The sequence below is a fragment of the Ricinus communis genome, chromosome 4 (genome assembly GCF_019578655.1).
Source record: "Ricinus communis isolate WT05 ecotype wild-type chromosome 4, ASM1957865v1, whole genome shotgun sequence".
Taxonomy (NCBI): Eukaryota; Viridiplantae; Streptophyta; class Magnoliopsida; order Malpighiales; family Euphorbiaceae; genus Ricinus; species Ricinus communis.
Genome location: NC_063259.1, coordinates 24,447,968 through 24,471,081, shown reverse-complemented (window position 1 = coordinate 24,471,081; position 23,114 = coordinate 24,447,968). Strand labels below are relative to the sequence as shown.

General features: G+C 32.0%; 2 protein-coding genes and 1 pseudogene across 2 annotated transcripts; 2 read left to right on the top strand and 1 right to left on the bottom strand.

Moving 5' to 3' along the window:
* Positions 1–2,399: 2,399 nt before the first annotated feature.
* LOC8264692 lies at positions 2,400–8,799 on the bottom strand (annotated as a pseudogene).
* Positions 8,800–16,623: 7,824 nt separating this feature from the next.
* Positions 16,624–18,024, top strand: LOC8264689 (flavonol sulfotransferase-like). The gene has a single exon (XM_002514567.4). The coding sequence runs from the start codon at positions 16,797–16,799 to the stop codon at positions 17,796–17,798; it is 1,002 nt and encodes a 333-aa protein (XP_002514613.2). The 5' UTR covers positions 16,624–16,796; the 3' UTR covers positions 17,799–18,024.
* A 2,727-nt stretch (positions 18,025–20,751) lies between these two features.
* Positions 20,752–22,202, top strand: LOC8264688 (flavonol sulfotransferase-like). Its single transcript, XM_025156572.2, has one exon. It carries the CDS (start codon positions 20,986–20,988, stop codon positions 22,060–22,062), a length of 1,077 nt encoding a protein of 358 aa, XP_025012340.1. The 5' UTR covers positions 20,752–20,985; the 3' UTR covers positions 22,063–22,202.
* The last annotated feature ends 912 nt before the right edge of the window (positions 22,203–23,114 follow it).

Below are 23,114 nucleotides of genomic sequence, written 5' to 3'. Positions count from 1 at the left end.
ATATATAACAATTTCGGAGATTTTGCCTTGGCCCATGTTTAGATTTGATGACAAAAACATCGTACAATTATTTTAAAAAATAATAATTATACAACCAAATCCGCCGTTGATATTTTATTATCTCTTGCTTTATCCTTTTCAAATTGGTGTCCACTATTTATGCTTTGTTTATTAGAAAATCTTTATTTAGGCTTGGTGTATTTCTTCATTTATATATTAAACCTTTAGATGATTGATACATATTTATTAGATTTAAATGATGAAACATGTGTCAATTATTCAATATCAAAGTATAAAATACTTATATATTTAGTATTACTCTCCTATTAGTTTAGTTATAAAAATTTCTTATTTATTTTAAGTCTCACCAATTAATTCTTTTATTCTATACTAATATTTTCGTTTTAAAATAAAAAAATTGATCACTTTTTTATATCCAATGCAATATTTTTTTTATTTTATTTTTATATTAAAATAGTTTAATAAATTTTTAGATATTTTTAAATTAGTAAAATAGTCTAATTTATTTATTTTTATAATTAATTTTATTAATTTTTTTTAATCCAAATAAATTATTAAAAAATAATCATTAATATGGAATATGAAAATAAATAAATAATGTAATTACCTACTCTTTCTTCCTTTGACACTTGGAGAGTCCATTGCGAGGGAAGGTACCCTTTTGAGTAAGCTATGCGCGTCCTTATGATATCTATAGGGGTCTTTATTAGGCAACCTTAGAAACCTAATCCTCAGAGGATTTTAATACAGGGCATCAAGTCTAAAGAAACAGCTTTTTGTCCACAGTCTGTCTAATAAACAACCTATAGGCCTATAATAAAAGAAAAAAATACAAAGACGCCCTCGTAAAACCGCCTCTTCCTCCACTACCGTTTGTGGTCGAGAATCAGTATGCACAAAGGAGACAAGTGCGGTTTCAGCTGGAGTAATCCACTTTAGATGGTACCGTCTAGACTTAAGCCATGCCCACCTTAGGATTAGCAATATGAGAACAAAGCAAGATTTATACATATCTAAGTCCCATAATCGATCCAGCCATAGCCAGATGGGGTTAGAACTTTGATCAACAGTGATGAGATTCGGCAAAACAAGATGGCTTAGCACGATCTCTGGAGAGCCTCCACCACCAGGACCAACAGTCTCTTCTTTTCCCACCAGCCACCATTAGAAGACAACTTTCTATAGGGTTGAAAAAAGTAGGAGAATCGGACAAAGATGAACTTATATATTTTTATATTTATTATTTTAAAATTTGTAGTGGATTTTAATAGATTAAAGGTGCTTGCAATGATATGGCTCATAGTCTTGCGAGTTTAGGTTTGTGTTTAGATTTAGAGAGTGTGTGTATGGCTTGAGGATGTTAACTCTGCCCTGCCTGCCTTGGTTAGCTTTTGTCGGCAGATTGCCAATCACATTAGTTTTGTTAAGGAGCTTGCAATAGCGTTCTTTTTTTCTTTCTTTTCACTCTTTTTTCTCTACCAAAGTTTTATGTCATCGAGTTTTCTTTAATAAAGTCTTTTCAATGAGGCACTTGCAAAAAGAAATTACTAGAAGTGATCGTTGTGTCAGAATATTTTAATCTTGAATGAACACTTTAAATAAAAAAGCCCATTGCCTTAACACTAATTTAGTGCATATATTTTTAATATTACATTTATTTTGTATAATCAAATAACTTTTCAATACTCAGCTTTAGTATAAAAATAATCTTACAACTAATATTACAATTTTGTTATCATACTTTAGATCATATTGTATAATTATTTTATATGTGTAAGATTCATAGAAGTTAATTTGTACTATATTACAAATTATAAAATTCTTTTATTGAAAGTATTAATACAAAAGTCCATCATTAGCACAGATAAAACAAATATCGAATGAGTTTTTAGCAAAAGGTTAATTAATATGTCAATCACATGAATTAATGATAATTTAAAACTATTTTATTTAATTGAATATATACATGATAATTTTCTGAATGTGGTTTATTATATTTAATTAACTAATATATAGAAATATACAATAAAATTTTACAATAGCACTTAATCTAATGATACACAATTTTCCTGTTAAAACTAACTAAAAACAGGACATATATATGTCAATACAGTAGCACAAAAAGATTAAATAAAAAGAATTGTCAATAAAGTTGTAATCACTTGGTAAAATATAATCAGTCGGATAAGAAAAATGCAAGCGTAATACTGTAATTCAATTAGTGGATCTCAACGATGTAGAACAGGAATTTAGTTTAAAACAACAACACAGTACAGAAAAATAATTCTTCCTGCAAGGAATGCAATTACTGATAGCAGACCACAAATATTGTTATTCCACAATCGAAAAACAAAAAGAAACAGAACAGTAAATGAAGATTAGCTCGAGCTAGATCCATCACCTGTGACCAGATCAGGAGACATCATAGTCAAGCCAAGACCTGTCAATTTCAGCTTCATTATCTCATCCAAACGAGTACCCATTTCAGGTGTTAAATAACTTTTCCAATCTCGTACCTTACCTTTTCTAAAGAATATGTTATTTTCGATATCTATTGATTTGTTTTCGTTATGCCCATGTTTGTTCACTTCAAGATTGCTCAGATTCTCAAAGCTGCACATGTTCACAATCTTCTGCACAGCCCCATTTTCCTTCTCCTCTAAAGTGAAAGAATAGCCCATGAATTCTGCTAATTTCTTGACGTGAAAAGTTGCATCTTTCTTCATTTCTTCATATTTCAAAACCAATATTTTCTCAGGATATTCTTGCCTTGCCTTCAAATATCCTAAAACGTGATCCCAATAGGGTCCATATGTTACTGTTGGAGAAGTCCCAATACCTGTTGAAGATACACCAAAACCAACCACAGACAATGGCAATAATGTTCAACAGTAAAAAACTGTTAGTAAGGACCAACAGTCTTTGACTGTTGAATATGGCCTCAGAACTCCTGATCATCACAGGCCTATCAGGAAAAAGGAGCAATACTCTCCCCTAAGAGAAAATGCTACTTCTACCTTCCCCTAAGCTAGAATTGAACGTTGGAGTGCAACAAGCAACAAGAAATAACAATAGGACCGTTGCATTCAAAAACTAGTATATAACAGGATTCTCATTTGTCATGTAATCTCAAAATACTAACAATTACTATAAATTTATCAATGATAATAGAAGCTCAAATTCATCATGGTATCAGAGCAGGAATGATCCTGTCATCACTTACCCAAACAATCAAAATCCCAACCAAAAACTCAACCAACCGCAATTCTCATCATGTCTCAAAATGATCTTACCAAACTCACCAACATAATATTAACAGGCAACCAAAACTATTTCGAATGGTCGAGAGCAATTTATATTGGCCTCAGTGGAAGAAAAAGATTAGGGTTCATCACAGGAACCTGGAAAAAGCCACAACTAATCGACCCCAATCAACCAACAAAAAAAAGAGATTGAGGCAATCGAAGATTAGCAGATGACTGACCATATGGTCATGTCCCTTCTGACCAACACGATCGAGCTTCAGATTGTCAGGCTATGTATGTTGCTGGCATCATCACAGGCAATATAGGAGAAATTGAAACAGTTGTATGGTCAAGAGCAAAATTATGCTAATATATTCAACTTAAAACAGAAATTGGCACAGATAAAACAGAGAACTCGGTCCAGCGCAAGTTACGCGATCGAGGTATTAACCAGGTGGAGGAGCTACAGAGCTACCTCCCACCTACATCAGACCTAGAAGAAGCAAGGAAAAGAGCAGAACAGGATTTAGTATTCACTTACCTAGGCGGGCTCGATTCAAGCTACGAGGCCGTTAGGTCTCAAATTTTGCTGTCCAGCAGACTCCCTAAACTTGACGCGATCATCTCTCTCGTTCAACAAGAAGAGACCAGGCGTGTTACCATGGGAGCAATGTCAAACCAACACATAATAAAAAACCGAGCTTTCGCTTCTCACTCGCAAGAATCGGCTCGGGTATGAGGGACGCCTAACAGCGTCGAGAGATGTGACCATTGTAAAAAGTAGAGTCACTCCCATGAGCGTTGTTGGCACCTTCATCCGCACCTTTGGCCGACGCTCAATCGAGGGGAACGAAGCAGAAACAGAGAAAGGAGAAATCGAGATGAACGAAGAAGAGAAGGGGGATATGGCGGCTTAGGAGTGTTGAACACATCTAACCCTAAGGGTTATGATGCGTTCAGCGGGTCGGATTTAGCAAGCGGGTGTAGGTCGGCATCTTTAATTCAACCCGACCCGACCCTGCTACTTACACTCGACCCAGCCCTAACGCCTCAGCCCAGCCCACCTACAACTTATGGGCTGGCCCAGATTCAAGCACTTTGGCCCAGCCCATTTGCAGCTTATGGGCCAACCTAGAGTCTCGGGCCAACCCACAAGCCCGACCCGAATATGGCCCAACCTGACCCGAATCCAGTCCGACAGAAAATTGCCAAATTTCCCAAATTCTCTCTCAGCTTCAGTCCATTTTACAGCTCCAACAGTCCCATGGGACAGGTTTAGTATATCATAATTCCCAAATATCTTCAAAATGGATTATTGACTCCGGAGCGACTGATCACATGACTTGGGACCAAACAAAATTATATAATTTTATCCCTATGGATACCCAACATATGATCGTTGCAAATGGAGATAGAGCCAAAATTTCTAGTTTTGGCTCTTCACAATTGCTTAATAATACTAATCTCATACATGACATTCTTTTATTACTTAATTTTACATCTAATTTGTTATCTGTGGGCACTATAACTCGCACTTTAAATTGTAATGTAATTTTCTCACCTTCCACTGTAATATTTTAGGATCGCACCACAGGGAAGACGATTGGTGAGGGATACTTTGAAAACGGCCTCTACTACCTCACTGATCATACCAATCGGTGCCTTGCAACCACTAAATCCTCCCACGACAGCACCTTAATGCATAAGCGATTTGGGCATCCGGCCCATAAAATTTTAAATCAATTATTTTGTCTTAAATCAACTCTGGTTGTTGTGACACCTGCAAATTTTCAAAGCATACCAGATTGCCGTTTCCTATGTCCTCCACTATTTCAACAAAGATGTTTGATTTAATTTATTTTGATGTTTGGGCACCTGACCCCTGTACTTCCTATAATCATTTTCGTTATTTTGTAACATTTATTGATGATTTCTCCCGTCTCACCTGGGTATACTTACTAAAAGGCAAAAATAAAGTTTTTTCTTGTTTTCAGAATTTCTTTTATTTCATTCAAACTCAATATAATGCCAAAATTAAAATTTTCCGATCTGACAATGGCACTGAATATATTAATAAAACCTTCTCTGATTTCTTTTCCACAGAAGGCATTTTACATCAAACTCCCTGTATTTATACTCTTGAATAGAATGGCGTTTCTGAAAGAAAAAACTGTCATCTTCTTGAAGTTACAAGATCACTTCTTTTTCAAAACAATGTTCCTCATATTTTTTGGTCGGATGCCCTCCTCACAGCTGCCTACCTTATTAACTAATTACCTACTCCCATTTTTAAAAACCTAGTCCTTTAGAAATCCTTAAAGGCCGAAAAGTAGAATTGGGCCACATTCGAGTTTTTGGCTGTATTGCTTTTGTTCATATTAAACGATCCCATAAACTTGACAAAAGTTCTGTTAAAACTATTTTCCTAGGATACTCCTCTGAAAAAAAGGGGTACAAGTGCTATATCCCTCCATACACAAGTCTTATATTTCCAGAGATGTATTTTTTGATGAAAGTTCAGCCTACTTCCCCACTGCTTCTCACCCTTCGTCTCCCTTATTTCCTGATAACTTTTCCTTTTTTGACAGATCTGATCCATCTTTCTCAGCCGAAGTGGAGATTCTGGGGGTCCCATCTGTGGCTACTCCTTTAGGGGGAGATCGGCCTATTCCCGCGGCAACTCCTTCAGGGGGAGAAAATGAACCACAAGTAGAAGAAGCAATTGCCCTGCGGAGATCATCTCAACCATCTAGACCTCTTGCTAAGCTAAAGGACTATATGTCCCACTTGGTATTGTATCCTATCCATCGCTTTATCAATTATAATTCAGTCTCGAACTCTTATAGGGCATATCTCAACACTCTTTCTTCTCACACTGAGCCAACTTCTTTCTATGATGTTAACACCAACCCTAATTGGTGTAAAGCCATGAAAGAAGAATTCCAAGCCCTGGAGAAGAATGAAACCTGGAAGCTTGTCACCCTACCACCAAACAAAATACCAGTTGGTTGTAAATGGGTGTATAAAATCAAATACAAGCATGATGGTTCAATTGAGAGGTATAAAGCTAGGCTGGTAGCAAAAGGCTTTACTCAGACCTATAGTGTGGATTACTAGGAAACCTTTGCTCCGGTAGCAAAAATGAGCACTGTTCGTATTTTACTATCTATTGCTACTAACTCAGGGTGGAGATTATTTCAGATGAATGTTAAGAACGCATTTCTTCAATGATCTCTGGAAGAAGAGGTATACATGTCTCTCCCTCCAGGTCATAAATTTTCCTCTAACTCCTCCCTGGTATGTAAGTTACAAAAGGCAATCTACGAATTGAAGTAATCTCCTAGAGCGTATGCCAAGCTAAGTCATTTTTATTAAAAATTGATTTCAGCAAATGTACCTCCGATTCATCCATGTTCGTTAAACACACTCACACATACACGATCATTATCTTGATTTATGTGGATGACATTATTGTAACATGGAACAGTAATGAGGAAATTGAGAAAGTAAAGCAAAAATTGAAAGAGGAATTTGACATTAAGGATCTTGGTAAATTAACTTACTTTCTCGGAATAGAAATAGCAAAATCTCATAAAGGGCTATTTCTGTCTCACAGAAAGTATGTTCTAGATCTCTTAAAAGAAACATGAAAAATAGGAGCTAAGCCTATGGAGACCAAAACTAGACTCAACTTAGAGGATGATGATCCTTTAGGTGACATAGGTCATTACCAGCGCCTGGTGAGAAAATTAATATATTTAACCGTCATCAGACCTGACATTAGTTATGCTATGAGTATGATTAGCCAATTTATGCATGCTCCCCGTACTCCTCGTTTAGATGCGGTTGATAGGATCCTAAGATATCTCAAAGGTACTCCAGGACAAGGTATCTGGATGAAAAATAACAATAATGCTATCACTATTACTGGTTTCTCTGATGCAGACTGGGCAGGGAGCTGTGATAGGAAATCGACTTCAGGATTCTACACATTTGTAGGGGGAAACCTAGCAACGTGGAAGAGCAATAAACAATCAGTAACCGCAAGGTCCAATGCCAAAGCCGAGTATCGTACCATGGCATCGATGGCTAGCGAACTCATTTGGATAAATCAAGTATTGGTTGATATGGGGGTAGAACATAAAGGTCCAATTGAGATGTACTGTGATAATCAAGCAGCCAGACACATCGCATCGAACCCAGTCTTTCACGAAAGGACTAAACATATTGAAATTCACTGTCACTTCATAAGGGAGAAAGTTCAATCATCACAACTTCGTTCGTCCAAAGCCACGAACAATTGGCAGACATTTTCACCAAGGCCCTAGACAAAACAAGTCATCAAATGCTCCTCAACAAGATGGGTTCTATCAACTTCTTCGAACCCACCTTGAGGGGGAGTGTTGAAGAAGCTCCAATACCTGTTGAAGATACACCAAAACTACCAGACAATGGCAACAATGTTCAACAGTCAAAGACTGTTAGTAAGGACCAGCAGTCTTTGACTGTTGGATATAGCCTCAGAACTCCTGATCATCACAAGCCTATTAGGAAAAAGAAGCAACACTCTCCTCTAAGGGAAAAGGCTACTTCTACCTTCCCCTAAGCTAGAATTGAACGTTGGAGTGCAACAATCAGCAAGAAATAACAAAAGGACCGTTGTATTCAAAAACTAGTATATAACAGGATTCTCATTTCTCATATAATCTCAGAATACTAACAATTACTGTAAATTCATCATTGATAATAGAAGCTCAAATTCATCAGTTACAAATCCTTTGCAAAATAACTCAAAGGCCTCTCCCAGAGGAAGTGGTTCTAAACCCATTAACCTCAGCAACTTGGCAAGAAAAAACCACATGGAAACGAACACATCCTTCGGATCTCTCCATATATAAACAATTTTGCAGCCAGAAGCAAGAATTGATTTTGGCAAACTAGTCTAAGGCATGTGTGTTCCCACAAGTGGAATTGTCATGTCTCGATTACTCAAGTCTTTTGCAAGATCAACCTCCAAGAAAGGCACACAATCATGTGGCCCTTTTTTCAGTAAAGCGCTAGTTGAATCTATATCAAAGTTTGACCTGGTAACGATGGCAAAAGCTAAAGCTTTAAGCCATACTGTACCAGTTTTCATGAAGCTAGCCAGGATTATATCGGTTGATCGAGCCATGAAGTGATCTTGAGCTGAAAGAACTCCCTCCAAGAAAGGTCCCATGAACCAAAAATCTTGATACTGATAAAGACCGCCGCTGTTAAGGCTCCAATATTTTTCTCTTGGAAAAGCTGACATGATCTCTTTGTACTTATCGCTACTATTAATTCTTGGGTCCTTCTCTTCTTCGTTGATTTTCTCCTCATCATTTTTGCCCAAATGAATTTTCCTGGAGGGAGAAGAGGACTCCATGGACGATCGATGGACTAGGTAGCTGATTAACGGTAAAACAAAAGGAGATGGTGTAGGGCACGGGGATAGAGAGAAGCATTACTGGGGTGATGTAAGCCAATCCATTAAGTACTGTTACATGCAAGAGTGTCCGACTCATCCATGAGTTGAACGCGTGGATCCAGGATTTAAAAATTGTCATTAGTTGCTTGCCATTCATAACGGTGCATGAAGTAATAGACTAAGCACAGATCAGAGCTGACTATTTTCGTTTATCCTCTGGTAAACAGAATGAATTCCTGCAACAAAAAGTTCTATCATGACAGTAATTTAACGACGTTCTGAAAAAAGAAACATCGCTAAAAAATAAAAATAAAAACTAATAACGTTTGTTAAAGATTAGCACCGCGTTTGAGTAACTCAATATATTTATCAATTCTCTGCACGTAATCATAATTTTAATTTAGTATTTACTCCTGGTAATTTGAGAAAACAGATCAAGTTCGTGATTATAATAATTTTTTTTTTTTTTTTGTTATTTAAGTTTAGATATCTAATAACTTAATAAATATAGCTGATTTTGTTTCAATTCTTGATTAATTTTAACGATTTGTTGATTTATTGAAATATCAAAGTTATATATTTTATGGGCTGATAAATTAAGTGATGATGAGTACCTCAAGAATTTGTGAAATACATCACCCCTACCATCAATCTGAAAATTCATCACTGCCACCCATTGCTGAAACCAGCAAGGAATGTATCATTTTGAAATGCTAATATGATAGAAGGGATCAACTCGCATGAACGAACCCACTTTCTAATCCCAATAAAATAACTATATATATATATATATATATATATATATATATATATATATAACAGATTGAAATTCTTTATAGATGTTAAATATTTATTTCCATTACTTTACATGATGATTAGCTACTAACAACTATACTGGCATTATTTACTGTATATTCCTACGATATATGATAACTATAGTATCATTAAGTATGTTGAAACAACGTGAAAGTTTTTTTTTTCTTTTCTTGTATTTTATATATATATACACGTTTTCTTTCCTTTGTAGGAACCATAAGGTTTTCAGTAATGGAATCTCTACGGGATGGATTTACAGATGTATCCTAGCCTTCTACGAGACTGTAGTACCAAACCCAATAAACACTTTTCTTCATATATCTCTAATGGCATTTATCAAAAAGATAAGAAATAAAAATTTAAAAAGTTTTAATTTATATATATTAATTATTAAAGTAATTAATGTATTATTTTAATAATTAATATTAGAATTTCTTTTTAAAGATATGTATAAAAAAAATTTCTCTATGGAAAATATAACATACAATGTTGTACAGATTTTGGCGCCTGGGGAAGAAAACAATTTTAGAGTTAAATTTTTTGGCTGGCAAAAAGGTTTGACAAAGAAAAAGGTCAGATGGGGATGCTACTGCTCCTGTTTCTATAAGTAGACAAACTAGAAGCTCTAGAGTTAGAAAGCAGGAAAGTCAAAACATCTGTTTTACTGGATTTCTACACTATAACAGGTAATTTTTATTATTTTAAAATGAATCTAAATATTTGATTATGTGAAATATAATTTGATATAGACTATATAAGGGTTGTGATTAGAATGGAGCACGGGATTCAAAGTTTCTGACCCATGCCAAAAAATTCAACTAAAAATATTTATTGAATATTTGACTTTCTTTTCAAATTGGATCGTACTAAAATTTTTTTTTGGTACTATTCTATATCTCATTAGTTTTTCACACCGAGAATCATACGAACCATTTTGTATTGTCCCCATCCCAAAATTAGAATCGATTTAAAATTATATATATATATATATATATATATATATATATATTTATTTATTTACTTATTTATATAGTTATTTTACAATAACTTTAAATCTTAATCTCAAACTTAAAATCAAATATAAAAAAACTTATCAAATACAAATTTAACAATATTATTTTAATAAGATTTAAGCTTATTGGCAAAAACATAAAATAGAAGCATTAAGTTTTATATTTATTACAATATTAATTATTCACTATTTATTTCAATTTTTTAGTAAAGTTATAAATTCATACCGTTGTCATTTATTTCATTAAAAGATATAGGACCTAAATTCTTTTTAATCTTAATAATGAAACATTATTCTTGTACCAAATAGATTAATTTATTAACTTATGATAATATAGTACTAATATGATATTAATCAATATGTATTAAATAATTTTTACTAGTAATGTGTCTTTTAATAAAATAATAATATATTTCATTAGAAAGACCAAATAAAATGTATTTATCAGTTGGACAATTAAATATTTGTACCAATTTAGTGGATTGTAAATAAACTTTTTTATTATGTAATTGTTGAATATAAATATAATATAATTGTAGTGATTTTATTTTTGTTATAATTTTAAATCAATTTTAGTCCAATTGGTTTAAGTTAAAAAAGATATTTTTAATTACTTAAAATTAGAAGATTATTGGATTTCCATTGTCCCGTACCGAACGAACCTCCTGAATCTCCTCCTATTAGCTCCCGAACCGTGCTCACTGTGTGTCGCATACAACCTTTCTTAATAGTGCTAATATGCTGTTTATTTTGGATTTTGAACCATAAACTATTTTTAATAATCTTTTATTCATTTATTATTGATTGAGATTTTTCTAGGAGTGGCATCAGAGTCCCAAAAGGTGAAAGTATTTGAAAATGATATTTTAAATTTAAAGTATTTAAATTTAAGATATTTATTTAAAAGAGTTTAAATTAAATAAAATTGTCAATAGATAAGATTGGAAAGAGGTCCTTTTTCTCCCCCCAAATTTAATTAGCCATCACGCATTACCTATTTTACAATATGTATATGTAATTATTTGATATTAGTTATCTTATATTAATCATTATATTTTAAAATTATTCTAATGTACTATAAGTATATAATATCATATACATAAATTTATAAATATTAATATCATTTTAATTTTAATAATTTATTAATATAATTGATTATTAGATTAGTTAATTATATATAATTCTTAATTATTAATTAATTAAATGTATCATTTTTATTTATTAATTTTTTTATTTTTAAAATTTAATCAGTGATACTTAACAATTATAAAATTTAACTATAAAATTCTAATTTGTATAAATAATTAAAAGTTATATATAAATTCATTAATAATTGACAGTAATAGAATATATAAAATAAATAAATCATTTAAAATAATATTAATTAATATTGTACAATTAAAAGATGGAGTTATCATATGATTGCGTGTTACAAAGATACTCTATCAAAATCTTAACTTTAAGGGCTATCCTTGTAAGCTTAGAATTGTTGTATGGCCATATAATATGAATATGGTGTTATTATTGTCGGTTAATGTTAGCTGCTCTTATTTCAGTTTTGTAAGTTTTGTAAGCTCAAAACTTGTGGTTTTCGTCGACTGTAATATTTATACCTGTGTGCAATATTTGTTGACATATTTCATAGAGAAAAATACCTCCAACCCTCCTTTACATAGAGCAATTAGTTATGTTCTTCAAATCCAAATTCAATCAGGATCTTGCCCTTATCCTGTCAAAAACTTTGTTTTCTTTTTCTGTTTTCTGCGGATAAATGTCAAATTCGTGGATTTAAACTTTGCACTGATCATGGTTCGAAAGAAGCCTTGTGCTCTGAATGATGGGGATCGAAGTGCGTTACTGATGATATGGCTATACAACAAAAACAACCCGGTATTATTGAAGTTAATAATATTGAGGTTAATGAGGGTGACGAAGAGGTGGTAGAAATTACTTTCAAACAACGAGAAGAAAAAGAAGGATGATAGAAAAGGTCAGGTTGTAGCAGAGAAGAGAGTGCCAAAGTATGTTAGAGAGATGCAAAAGGAACTTGCAAGAAGAAAGAATTGGACAAGAAGAAAGCTAAGGAAGAAGAGGAGAAGAGGAAAGAAGAGGAAATAAGAAGATGTCAAGAAAGTAGCAATGGAAGATAAGAGTACAGTGATGAGCAGAAATAAGAAAAGTAGTATTGGGGGAGCCTATGTCCAAGCATCTATTCTTTGGTCATTAGAAGCATTGCTGGAGTTGTTGAAGTCACCAGCAGTTAGCCTTCCAGTTAGTGGCATAGGCATAAGCCCAGTACATAAGAAGGATGTTATGAAGGCCAGTGTAATGCTTTATCAGTATAAGAACAAAAAGGAATATGCCACTATTTTGGCAGTTCATGTCAAAGTGACAAAAGAAGCTCAGGAACTTGCAGATCATCTTGTCACGGTTTTGGTCTTTTCTCTCAACGAACCGTGCGACACTAGCTACTTTCTCGCGGAAACAAATAAGCTAGTCAGCCTTAGGCAAAATGCTAACTAGAATGACAAAAAAGAACAAAAAAGAGCTAGAGACAACTTGAAGAGCTTTTGTAAAGAGAGCTTTTTCACTCTTTTACTTGCTTATGCTTGAATTGCTTGATGCTTACAAATAAATTCTCTAAGTTATATATAGATTTCCACCTCCTCAATGGACGGTGAGGATACATTCGATCTAATGGATAAGATTAAATATCTAGAATGTTCTACATACTTCCATACTTATCTACACATTATACAAGCTTCTAGATTGTTCTAGAATCCTCCCTTGCTTTATAGCGAACTCTGGAGGCTTCTTGAGCCTTTGAACCTTCGTGCGAGAAGTGGAAATATGTGGACTGTGATAATCTGCGCGTGAAGATTTTCACCACTGATGTCATCTACCACTTATTTTGAATAATTCAAGGCCTATATCGGCAACCTGAAGAAAGACGAAAAGGAGGAGGAAGCTGCGGCACATGATGAAGTGGCCTTCCCATGTATTCTTAAGATATCCCAAAGTGCATTTTCAACAAGCAAGATTCAATTCCTCGAGAGCTGAAGTTTCTCAAGGCATCATCAAGGTTGGGACTCCAATTTGTGTTCCTGACAAAGATTTTTATAGACATTGGCAGGATTGATTACATTAGCTAGGAATGACTGTTAGCAGTCTGTTGAGTACGCCACGAAAGGCCAGAAGGTGACCGCTAAGATTGTTAATAGTCCTGAGGAGCATGGCAGACATTTTTCATCTTGATGATTTATTAATCTCAACGAGGTCAATTATTATTCTTAAATATGTAGATGAAGAATTGGTTATCAGAGTGAAAAACCTTTTCAAGATACACTAGTCACTTATCTTTTATTAGAAATTTTCCCCATGAACACTTTTCCTGAAATATTCTGAGTGGAGCAGTTTAGATCTTTGTCGTTTTCTGTTTGGGTAAATCAAAATTATTGGCGTAGAAAAGATGGCTATCATTATCTTCGTTTTCATAGCCTTACCGACCACATGACAAATTTTCTTTATTGTTTAAGAAAAGATTAAAGTGCAAATTTAAAGACTGCACCTCTTTTCTTTTGTCGATTAGCAATTATTGTCTTCCTTGTATCAAGCCGCTAACTTGCACAAATTAATTCGTCCCTGAATAGAAAAAGACAAACAAACAAAGAGGATTTTAGCAACCATACTTCGAAAGGAGTGGCTTAGTGTTCTAGCCAGCGAGGAGGGCGCAGGTAGGGCTCATACATTCACGGGAAAGCCCCCGAACTCTTCATTGACAACCGAAGAAGAAGGAAGTGGGAGAGTTCGGGGGGAGCATGGTTTGGACATAGACGCGGGACCCCTTATTCTTATGCTTATTCAACTAATCTCTCTCTCTCCAGTTTGCTCGAGTTGTTGGCTCACCCGAGGCAAGGACTGATTTTGCTGTCTTTCTTGCTTTGTCTCTAGGGTATGTGTATTCGGTTGTAGCTCTATCATGCCGTAAACATCCTCTGTCAATCTTCTCTACTCCCACTGTCGTAGATTTCTGCCATTTCCGGAAAGTTAACGGGCGGCACAATGTCCTTTTGCTTTTGAAAGTATAGTAAAAGAACTAATTAGATAAGCATCTAGTGGCATAAATCGATTAATTCATAAATAAAATCTTTGTCTTAGCCAACATTTTTCGAATTATCTGTCTTTATATATGAGTTACAAAATTGTAACAGACAGACTTCTTATATTTTAGCAAGTAAAGATATTAGAAATATTAACTCACCAAGATCATGTTAAATTTTATGGAATTAATACTAGTTTTAATCACTGCGCTTTGACAAACTAATTGTGCAGTAAACCCATTATTATTTCATCTGAGTTCTTGCTTCTTTAACTAATTCATTTTGAATAATTTAATGAAAGGGAAGCCTAAATATTTAATGTAATCTCCTTTAATATAGTATTATTATTTGAATATTCAAGAGAAAAGTTTGCTGAAGATTTTGTAATGCATAATCTCACCTATTAAACTAGAGTGTTATTGTCTTTCTACTACCCTTTAGCGTTGTATTTCTATATAAATTTTATCTTTATATATATATAATTATTAATAATCTTTTTTTATTAAATTTCATTAAATTAGTAAAAGGTTATATCAGCATTTTTAACCAGATATAATTATTTTTATTTTTATTTTCATATACATTGAAAAAATATTTTTAAATTAAAATTTTAAAGACTGAAATATTGAATGATTCACAGTTTTATATTTGTTAAATTAAATTTAGAATTACTAAATTCTAAATTCATATTACTTGAACTTATAATCTTGACTATTTTTTATTAAATATTCTGACCAATTATTAAATATAATTATCTAGAAATGGATCACATACTCCATAATTAAGAATTAGTAAATTATTTTAGTCCATAAGTTGGTCGATTAATTTTTTTTACGTCAACCTTCAAATTTATGTAGAGTTGTATTATCTTTTTTTTTGTAATATTTTAGTATGCTATTTCTATAATTTTAGGAGGCCTTCAATTGTTCTATAATTTTATTTCTGTACTATATATCATAATTTTTTTCATTAAATTTTCTTAAATTAATAAAAGGTTAAATCGACTATTCTTAATTATTTTCAGTGAATTTCTCTATCCTCTTTCCATTATCTTATTTTTATATAGTTATTATGATTATAATAATTAAATACAATAATAAAATAATTAGCTCCCTTATAATGTAATGATTAGAAAAGAAAAGAAAGGGTTTTACTATCCTGCATCTCACACAGACCTTCATACAGAAAAAAGAAGAAAAAAGACGTTGCAATTTTACGAATATAATATGAATTTAGAAAAAAAAAATACATCAATTTCCTTAAGTCAACATCTAGAATTATGTAGAATTTTGTTGTCTATTTACAATACTATTTATTATTTTTTTCTGTTAAATTTAATTAAATTAATAAAAAAACTAAATCATTATTCATAACAATATTAATATAGACATTATTTTAATAAATTTTCCACTTATAACAAATAATAATTTATTGATTGAGAAAACAGATATAAACATGTTTCTAAAATATATGAATTTTATCTTTAAATTAGAATAAATGAGTATTTCCTTAAACAAAAGGATAAATGAGTCTTTTTATTATATAACAACGTTCTCTAATGCTTTACTCTCTGTTTCTTTTGAGCACACTGTAAATTTTACCAACCATTTCCCGAAAAGAGTAAATAAATGAGAAAGAGAGGCATGTGATGCTTGTAATCCACTCTTTACTCAAACCTAAAATAATCCTACCCTACCAAACCTAAAATATATCATATTTATTTCGTTATCATTTTAATTAAAAAATACTAATTGGTGTCTTATTTCAATGATTAATCGATAGTGATAATAATTAATTAAAGGAAACACCTTTTTTTCGTAAATAAAAAATTCTTCAGATAATCTTATTGTAGAATTATTTATTGCCGTTTGATTAAGACAAAAGATTTGTTTCACACCTCATTACAGAAACAGTAATAACCATTAAAAAATTGGACGTAATTAAGGAGACTTTATATGTATGATTGTCCAGTAATTCATCCATTAACTTCTTCTCTTCGCTCAGTATTATGGTCTCTCTTCTCTTCCTCTCTGTCTCTTGATTTCCCACTTTCTTTCTGATTCTCTAAGACCAAACAAAACCTAGCTGATTCTCTTAAGCCAGCTCGATTGGAGCACTCCATATTTTTGTTTGTCTCCTTCGCATATTGTCACATGGAGTCCTCTTTTTATCTTGTCAAAAATGACGAGGAGAAAACAGATACCCATAACAGCGAATACAGAGAAATCATGTCAACTCTTCCAAAAGCAAAAGACTACAGCAATTACGGCCAGGATCTCTATCAGTATCAAGGTTTTTGGTACATAATCCCCTTCTTGGAAGGAGTTCTCTCTGCTCAAAATAACTTCATGGCTCGATCTAACGATATAATCGTGGCTAGCTTCATGAAAACTGGTACAACTTGGCTTAAAGCTCTAGCTTTTGCCATTGTTACAAGGGCAAGCTTTGATTTAGATTCAGCTAACCCTTTACTCAAAAAAGTACCACATGACTGTATCCCTTTCTTGGAGTATGATCTTGCAAAAGATTCAAGTAATCGAGACTTGACAAATCCGTTAGTGAGTACGCATATGCCTTACACTTCTTTGCCAAAATCCATTGTTGATTGTGGCTGTAAGATTATTTACATATGGAGAGATCCAAAGGATGTGTTCATCTCCATGTGGTTCTTTCTTGCAAAGGTGCTGATGCCTATGGGTGTAAAACCCGATCCCTTGGAAGAGGCATTTGAAATGTTTTGTAAAGGATTTACATATCTTGGACCCTATTGGGACCATATTTTAGGATATTGGGAGGCAAAGCAAAAGTTCCCTGAGAAGATGCTTTTCCTGAAATATGAAGAAATGAAGAAAGACACAAGTTCCTACGTCAAGAAACTAGCAGAATTCATGGGATACCCTTTCAGTTTAGAGGAAGAGGAAGAAGGGGTTTTAGAGCATATCATAAACCTCTGCAGCTTTGAGAATCTGAGCAACCTGGAAGTGAACAAAACTGGAAAACATAGAGAAAACACGTCAAAGGCAATGGATAATCAAGTATTCTTTAGGAAGGGTAAGACAGGAGACTGGGAGAATCATTTGACACCTGAAATGGGAGCTCGTTTGGATGAGATAATGAGGCAGAAGTTAACGGGTTCTGGCTTGGCTAACTATTGATCTGCATTAGATCACTAATTAAGCCATTGATCCATGTTTTATTTGACATCTCGTCAAGTAAACATGCACCATGTTCTTATTCGACATCTCGTCAAATAAATATGCTAAAACTATGTACTGTAGCGCCATCTTCTTCTCTATATGGTGATTGCATATTTTTTCTCTGTTGCATTGTTTAATTTCCACAACTGTTAAATGTATTTTATTTTGCCGGTCTTTCTTTTTATTATATACTATTCGTTTTATTGTCCAATAATGTTTACTATCATATTAGTCATATCTCCTTAAATAACTCATTTTAACAGAAAAATAAAACCATAGTATGATATAAAAGAACTTTCAAGTTAAGTAGATTTCATTTAAGAAGTTAGAATAATAAAAAAAAGATGCATTATGACCCCTAACATTTATCATTAAGAGCGGATTGGTCTTTATAGTATTTTTAGATGTATATAACTAAAAAAGTAAGTTTTTCTCGTCGTTTTGGTTTCTCCACTAATGGTGATTTCTTAAGCTGAAGACGTTTGTTTACTCTAAGCTAATGTCGCTTTATTTTCAGACTATTAAACTTGCAATGGGTCTAAAAACACTGACATGACTCACTTTCTCCAACCAGGTGATAGCTCACTTTCTCCAGCCCATGACTCACCTTCTCCAGCCACACCTTTGATCCAACTTCATCAATCTCAAACCTACCTTCTTAACTCCCCATTGCTTTCAAGTCCAACTTTATCAAATTCAATCCCTCTCTTACCAATAGGCTCACCAGGTGGATATTCTAATTTAAGAACCTTTATTGCAAAAATAGAAATATCTATTCATTTTATTGACTAGATCTCTTGCAAAAATAGGTCTGAAATTGATGAAGTTGCACTTGAAAGTATAGTTGGAGAATGTGAGCTACTACTTAACTAAAAAAGGTGAGTCATGTTAGTGTTTTTGGATCTAATTATAAGCTTAACGGTCCGAAAATAAAGCAACATCAATTTAGAGGAAATAAACGTCTCCAGCTTAAGGAGCCACCATTAATGGAGAGGCCAAGATGATTAAAAAAATTTACTTGAGGCTATAATGCACATTTTCTCATTAGAATATAACGTGTAAATCTATAAATTATAAATTTTTTAATGCGTATAATGAGTACCTAAGAAAAAAAATATTAATCCGGAGCTGGACTAAGCTCCCATATAACAAAAATAAAATATTATTGAGTAGTGCTTGTATGACTAGTTAATCCAACTCGTCAGGTAGATTGAAAGCAACCTGCTACTTACGCTTCGTTGTTTATCATTTACAAGTTAAACACTTCATTGATAGAAAATAAAATTAAGACACTAAATTATTAAACTCTTAAAAGTTTGAATATTATGGTCTACTTTGCTCGGTCTTCCTAAATCATTTAAAATAGTGCTTATCACCCTGATATTTCAAAAACTGAATATATTATGACGTGGTTTTTCTTTTGACCAATTGAATATAATTTGGTTTAATTACTAATTAAATTTTAAACTTTACATTCTTTAATACTTTTAACTCATTATTTTAAATTTTTAAAATAAATATCCATGCTTTTAATTTATTTTTAAAAATATATTTTAAAAATAATTTTTTAAAATTTTACAATTAAAAAATAATATGGCAAATCAATCCTACTTATTAAAATAAAAATTAATAAATTAAAAAAATATTGATATATTTAAATATAAAATATGTAAAAAGATGTATATAGATTAAACTTTTAAATATTTTATTATTAAGTTTAGAATAAATTATTAATATTAATTCGTAATAATTAATTTTTTAGTAAGTACTGTTGACTTTTACGTTATTTTTTTTATTTATATAATTTTAAAAATTATTGTTGAGAAATATTTCTAAAAATAAACTAAAAATATAAATATTTATTCTAGAATTTTAAAATAATTAAATAAATTATTCTAGAATTTATAAAGTATAAAATTTAAAATTAAATTAGTAATTAGATTATATAATTTTGACTAGAATTACATTTTAGTAATGGTTGAATGAGCTCCACAAGATGAAATGGAATTATTTTGCAATAACTGTCATCAATCACTTCGCATGAAATTTAATCCCTCTTTATGTTACCGATAACTTTTACTTCTTTAAGAAAAAATAAAAAGAAGAAATGGTCATTTTCTTCTAGAATATCAATATTTCTCTGTTGGACACGTGTTACACACCAAAATTCTTCAAAAAGTTTTAAATATGTTTCGAGAATTGAAAAAATGGAGTTTCTATTTATTCATTTATTTTTACCTTTTTTTACCTTAATAAAAAAAGGTAAAAATGGAGTTTTAAACATATGTCTTTAATGTTTAAATAAAAAATATATTTATTTTATTTTTCTTATATAAACATACAACTAAATATCTATAATTTTGTATTATAAGTTTAAAATGAATGATTTATCTATTTATTATTACTTTTATCAAAAGGTACTATCATTAATTTAGAATATCAGTTTAGTTATTAATACAATATCTTTAAAATTAATACTTATGCTATATTTTATGGATATAAATATATTTTTATCATCATAGTTTTTCCAATTGTGTCTAATTTTTATTTTTCATTTCTGTGCAACCTGACGAAGTAACAAAGTCAGTTGAAATCCATAAACAGGGACTAAATATTAGGATTTTACGCATTTCGGAAAGTAATTGGAGAACTATAAGTATCATCACTAACTAAAATTTATAGATCAAGAATGATATGGAATGCGTTAACATGCTAATCCACTGGCGAGAAGTTGATCTCTTGTTCTATTTTCCTGGAAAGATCGATATGCAGAAGTCAAGTCGGATCTGTGCTTTCTATATATTATTTCATGCACCGTTATGAATGTCAAGCAGCTAATAAAAAAATAAAACAGATACGAAGTCAGAGAGGTCGGCTATGACCAAGAAGGAGCTATTAATTAATTTCTCTCTTAATCTCATAAAATACGCAAGAGTTCGTAATAACAATTTTTAAATTCTGGGTCGACGCGTTCAACTCATGGATGAATCGGACACCAGTAATCACTGGAAAACGCCACCTTTGCATGTAACAGTACTTAATGGATTGGCTTACATCCGCCCGGTAATGCTTCTCTCTATCTCCGTGCTCTAAACCATCTCCTTTTGTTTTACCCTTAACTAGCTACCTAGCCCATCGATCGTCCATGGATTCCTCTTCTCCTTCCTGCCAAATCCATCTTGGCAAAAATGATGAGGAGATAATCAATGAACAAGAGAAGGACCCAAGAACTAATAGTAGCGATAAGTACAAAGAGATCATCTTAACTTTTCCAAGGGAAAGAGATTGGAGCCTTAACAGCGGCGGTCTCTATCAGTATCAAGATTTCTGGTTCATGGGACCTTTCTTGGCGGGAGTGCTTTCAGCTCAAGATCACTTCATGGCTCGATCAACCGATATAATCCTGGCTAGCTTCATGAAAACTGGTACAGTATGGCTTAAAGCTCTAGCTTTTGCCATCGTTACCAGGTCAAACTTTGATATAGATTCAACTAGCCCTTTACTGAAAAAAGGCCCACATGATTGTGTGCCTTTCTTGGAGGTTGATCTTGCAAAAGACTCGAATAATCGAGACATGACAATTCCACTTGTGGGGACGCACATGCCTTACACTAGTTTGCCAAAATCAATTCTTGCTTCTGGTTGCAAAATTGTTTATTTATGGAGAGATCCAAAGGATGTGTTCGTTTCCATGTGGTTTTTTCTTGCCAAGTTGCTGAGATTAATGGGTTCGGAACCACTTCCTCTGGGAGAGGCCTTTGAGTTATTTTGCAAAGGATTTGTAACATATGGACCCTATTGGAATCATGTTTTAGGGTATTGGAAGGCAAGACGAGAATATCCTGAGAAAATATTATTTTTGAAATATGAAGACATGAAGAAAGATGCAACTTTTCACGTCAAGAAATTAGCAGATTTCATGGGCTATTCTTTCACTTTAGAGGAGGAGGAAAATGGGGCCATGCAGAAGATTGTGAACATGTGCAGCTTTGAGAATCTGAGCAATCTTGAAGTCAATAAACATGGACGTAGAGAAAACACATCAATAGATATCGAAAATAACATATTCTTTAGAAAAGGTAAGGTAGGAGATTGGAAAAGTCATTTAACACCTGAAATGGGTGCTCGTTTGGATGAGATAATGGAGCAGAAGTTGACAGGTTCTGGCTTGACTATGATGTCTCCTGGTCTGGTGACAGGTGATGGATCTAGCTCGACCTAATCTTCAGTTACTGTTCTTTTTTTTTTTTTCGTTTGTGGGATAATAACATTGTGGTTTTTGCTATCTGTTATAGCACTCTTTGGAGGAAAAACTATTGTTATGTACTTTCTTGTTGGTTTTAACCTAATTGGTTTACAGTATTAGGCTTGCGTTTTCTTATCGGACTGATTATATTTTACTACGTGTGACAATTCTTTTGTTTAAGCTCTTTTTAGGCTAATGTATTGATATATATATATGTTTTGATTTAGTTAGTTTTAACATGGTAAATTTCATATTATTCGATTGTATAATTTTGCTAATTAATTAAATATAATAAACTACGCACATTCAGAAAATTATTATGTATGTATTCCATGAAATAAAATAATTTTAAGTTCTTGAAATCATTTTTTGAGATCTAATGCGTTTTTAGAGATAGAGATTTTTACATTCTATTCATCTAACTTTATATGTAACTTCTAATTCGTTTTTAGAGATAGAGATCTCAATTTCATTTTTATAGATAGAAGTTCTTTGATTTAAAAATTTATACACTATCCTAAAATTAAATAAATAAATAAAAAGTTATTTTCGAAATTTTTTAAGTAAAATTAGTAATTTAATAGCTAGCAGCTGATGGATAATAGTTGGTAATTAATAAATTAAATAACATAATAAAATTTTATTTTTAATTGTTGTTAATATATTAAATAACTATTGATAATATAGTTTATTTTATCATATTATTTTTAATAATATAAATTAATAAAAATAATTTATAATAATTTAAAATGTTATAATTAATTTTGTTTAGCTTAATTACATTTATTATTAAAAATTATATATAAAGATTATTTTAAAAGTACAAATTAAAACTATGTTGCATTAATAAAAATATTCTGATTTCAAATACAATAAATATAAATATCATAATTATTTATATATTAAATATAATTTTAAAATAATAATTATTTATTAAAAATTATTAAAAATTAATTATATGAAATTAATTTAAAATAAATTAATAAATTTTAATAAGTATAATATTATTTAAATAAATAAAAAATCTA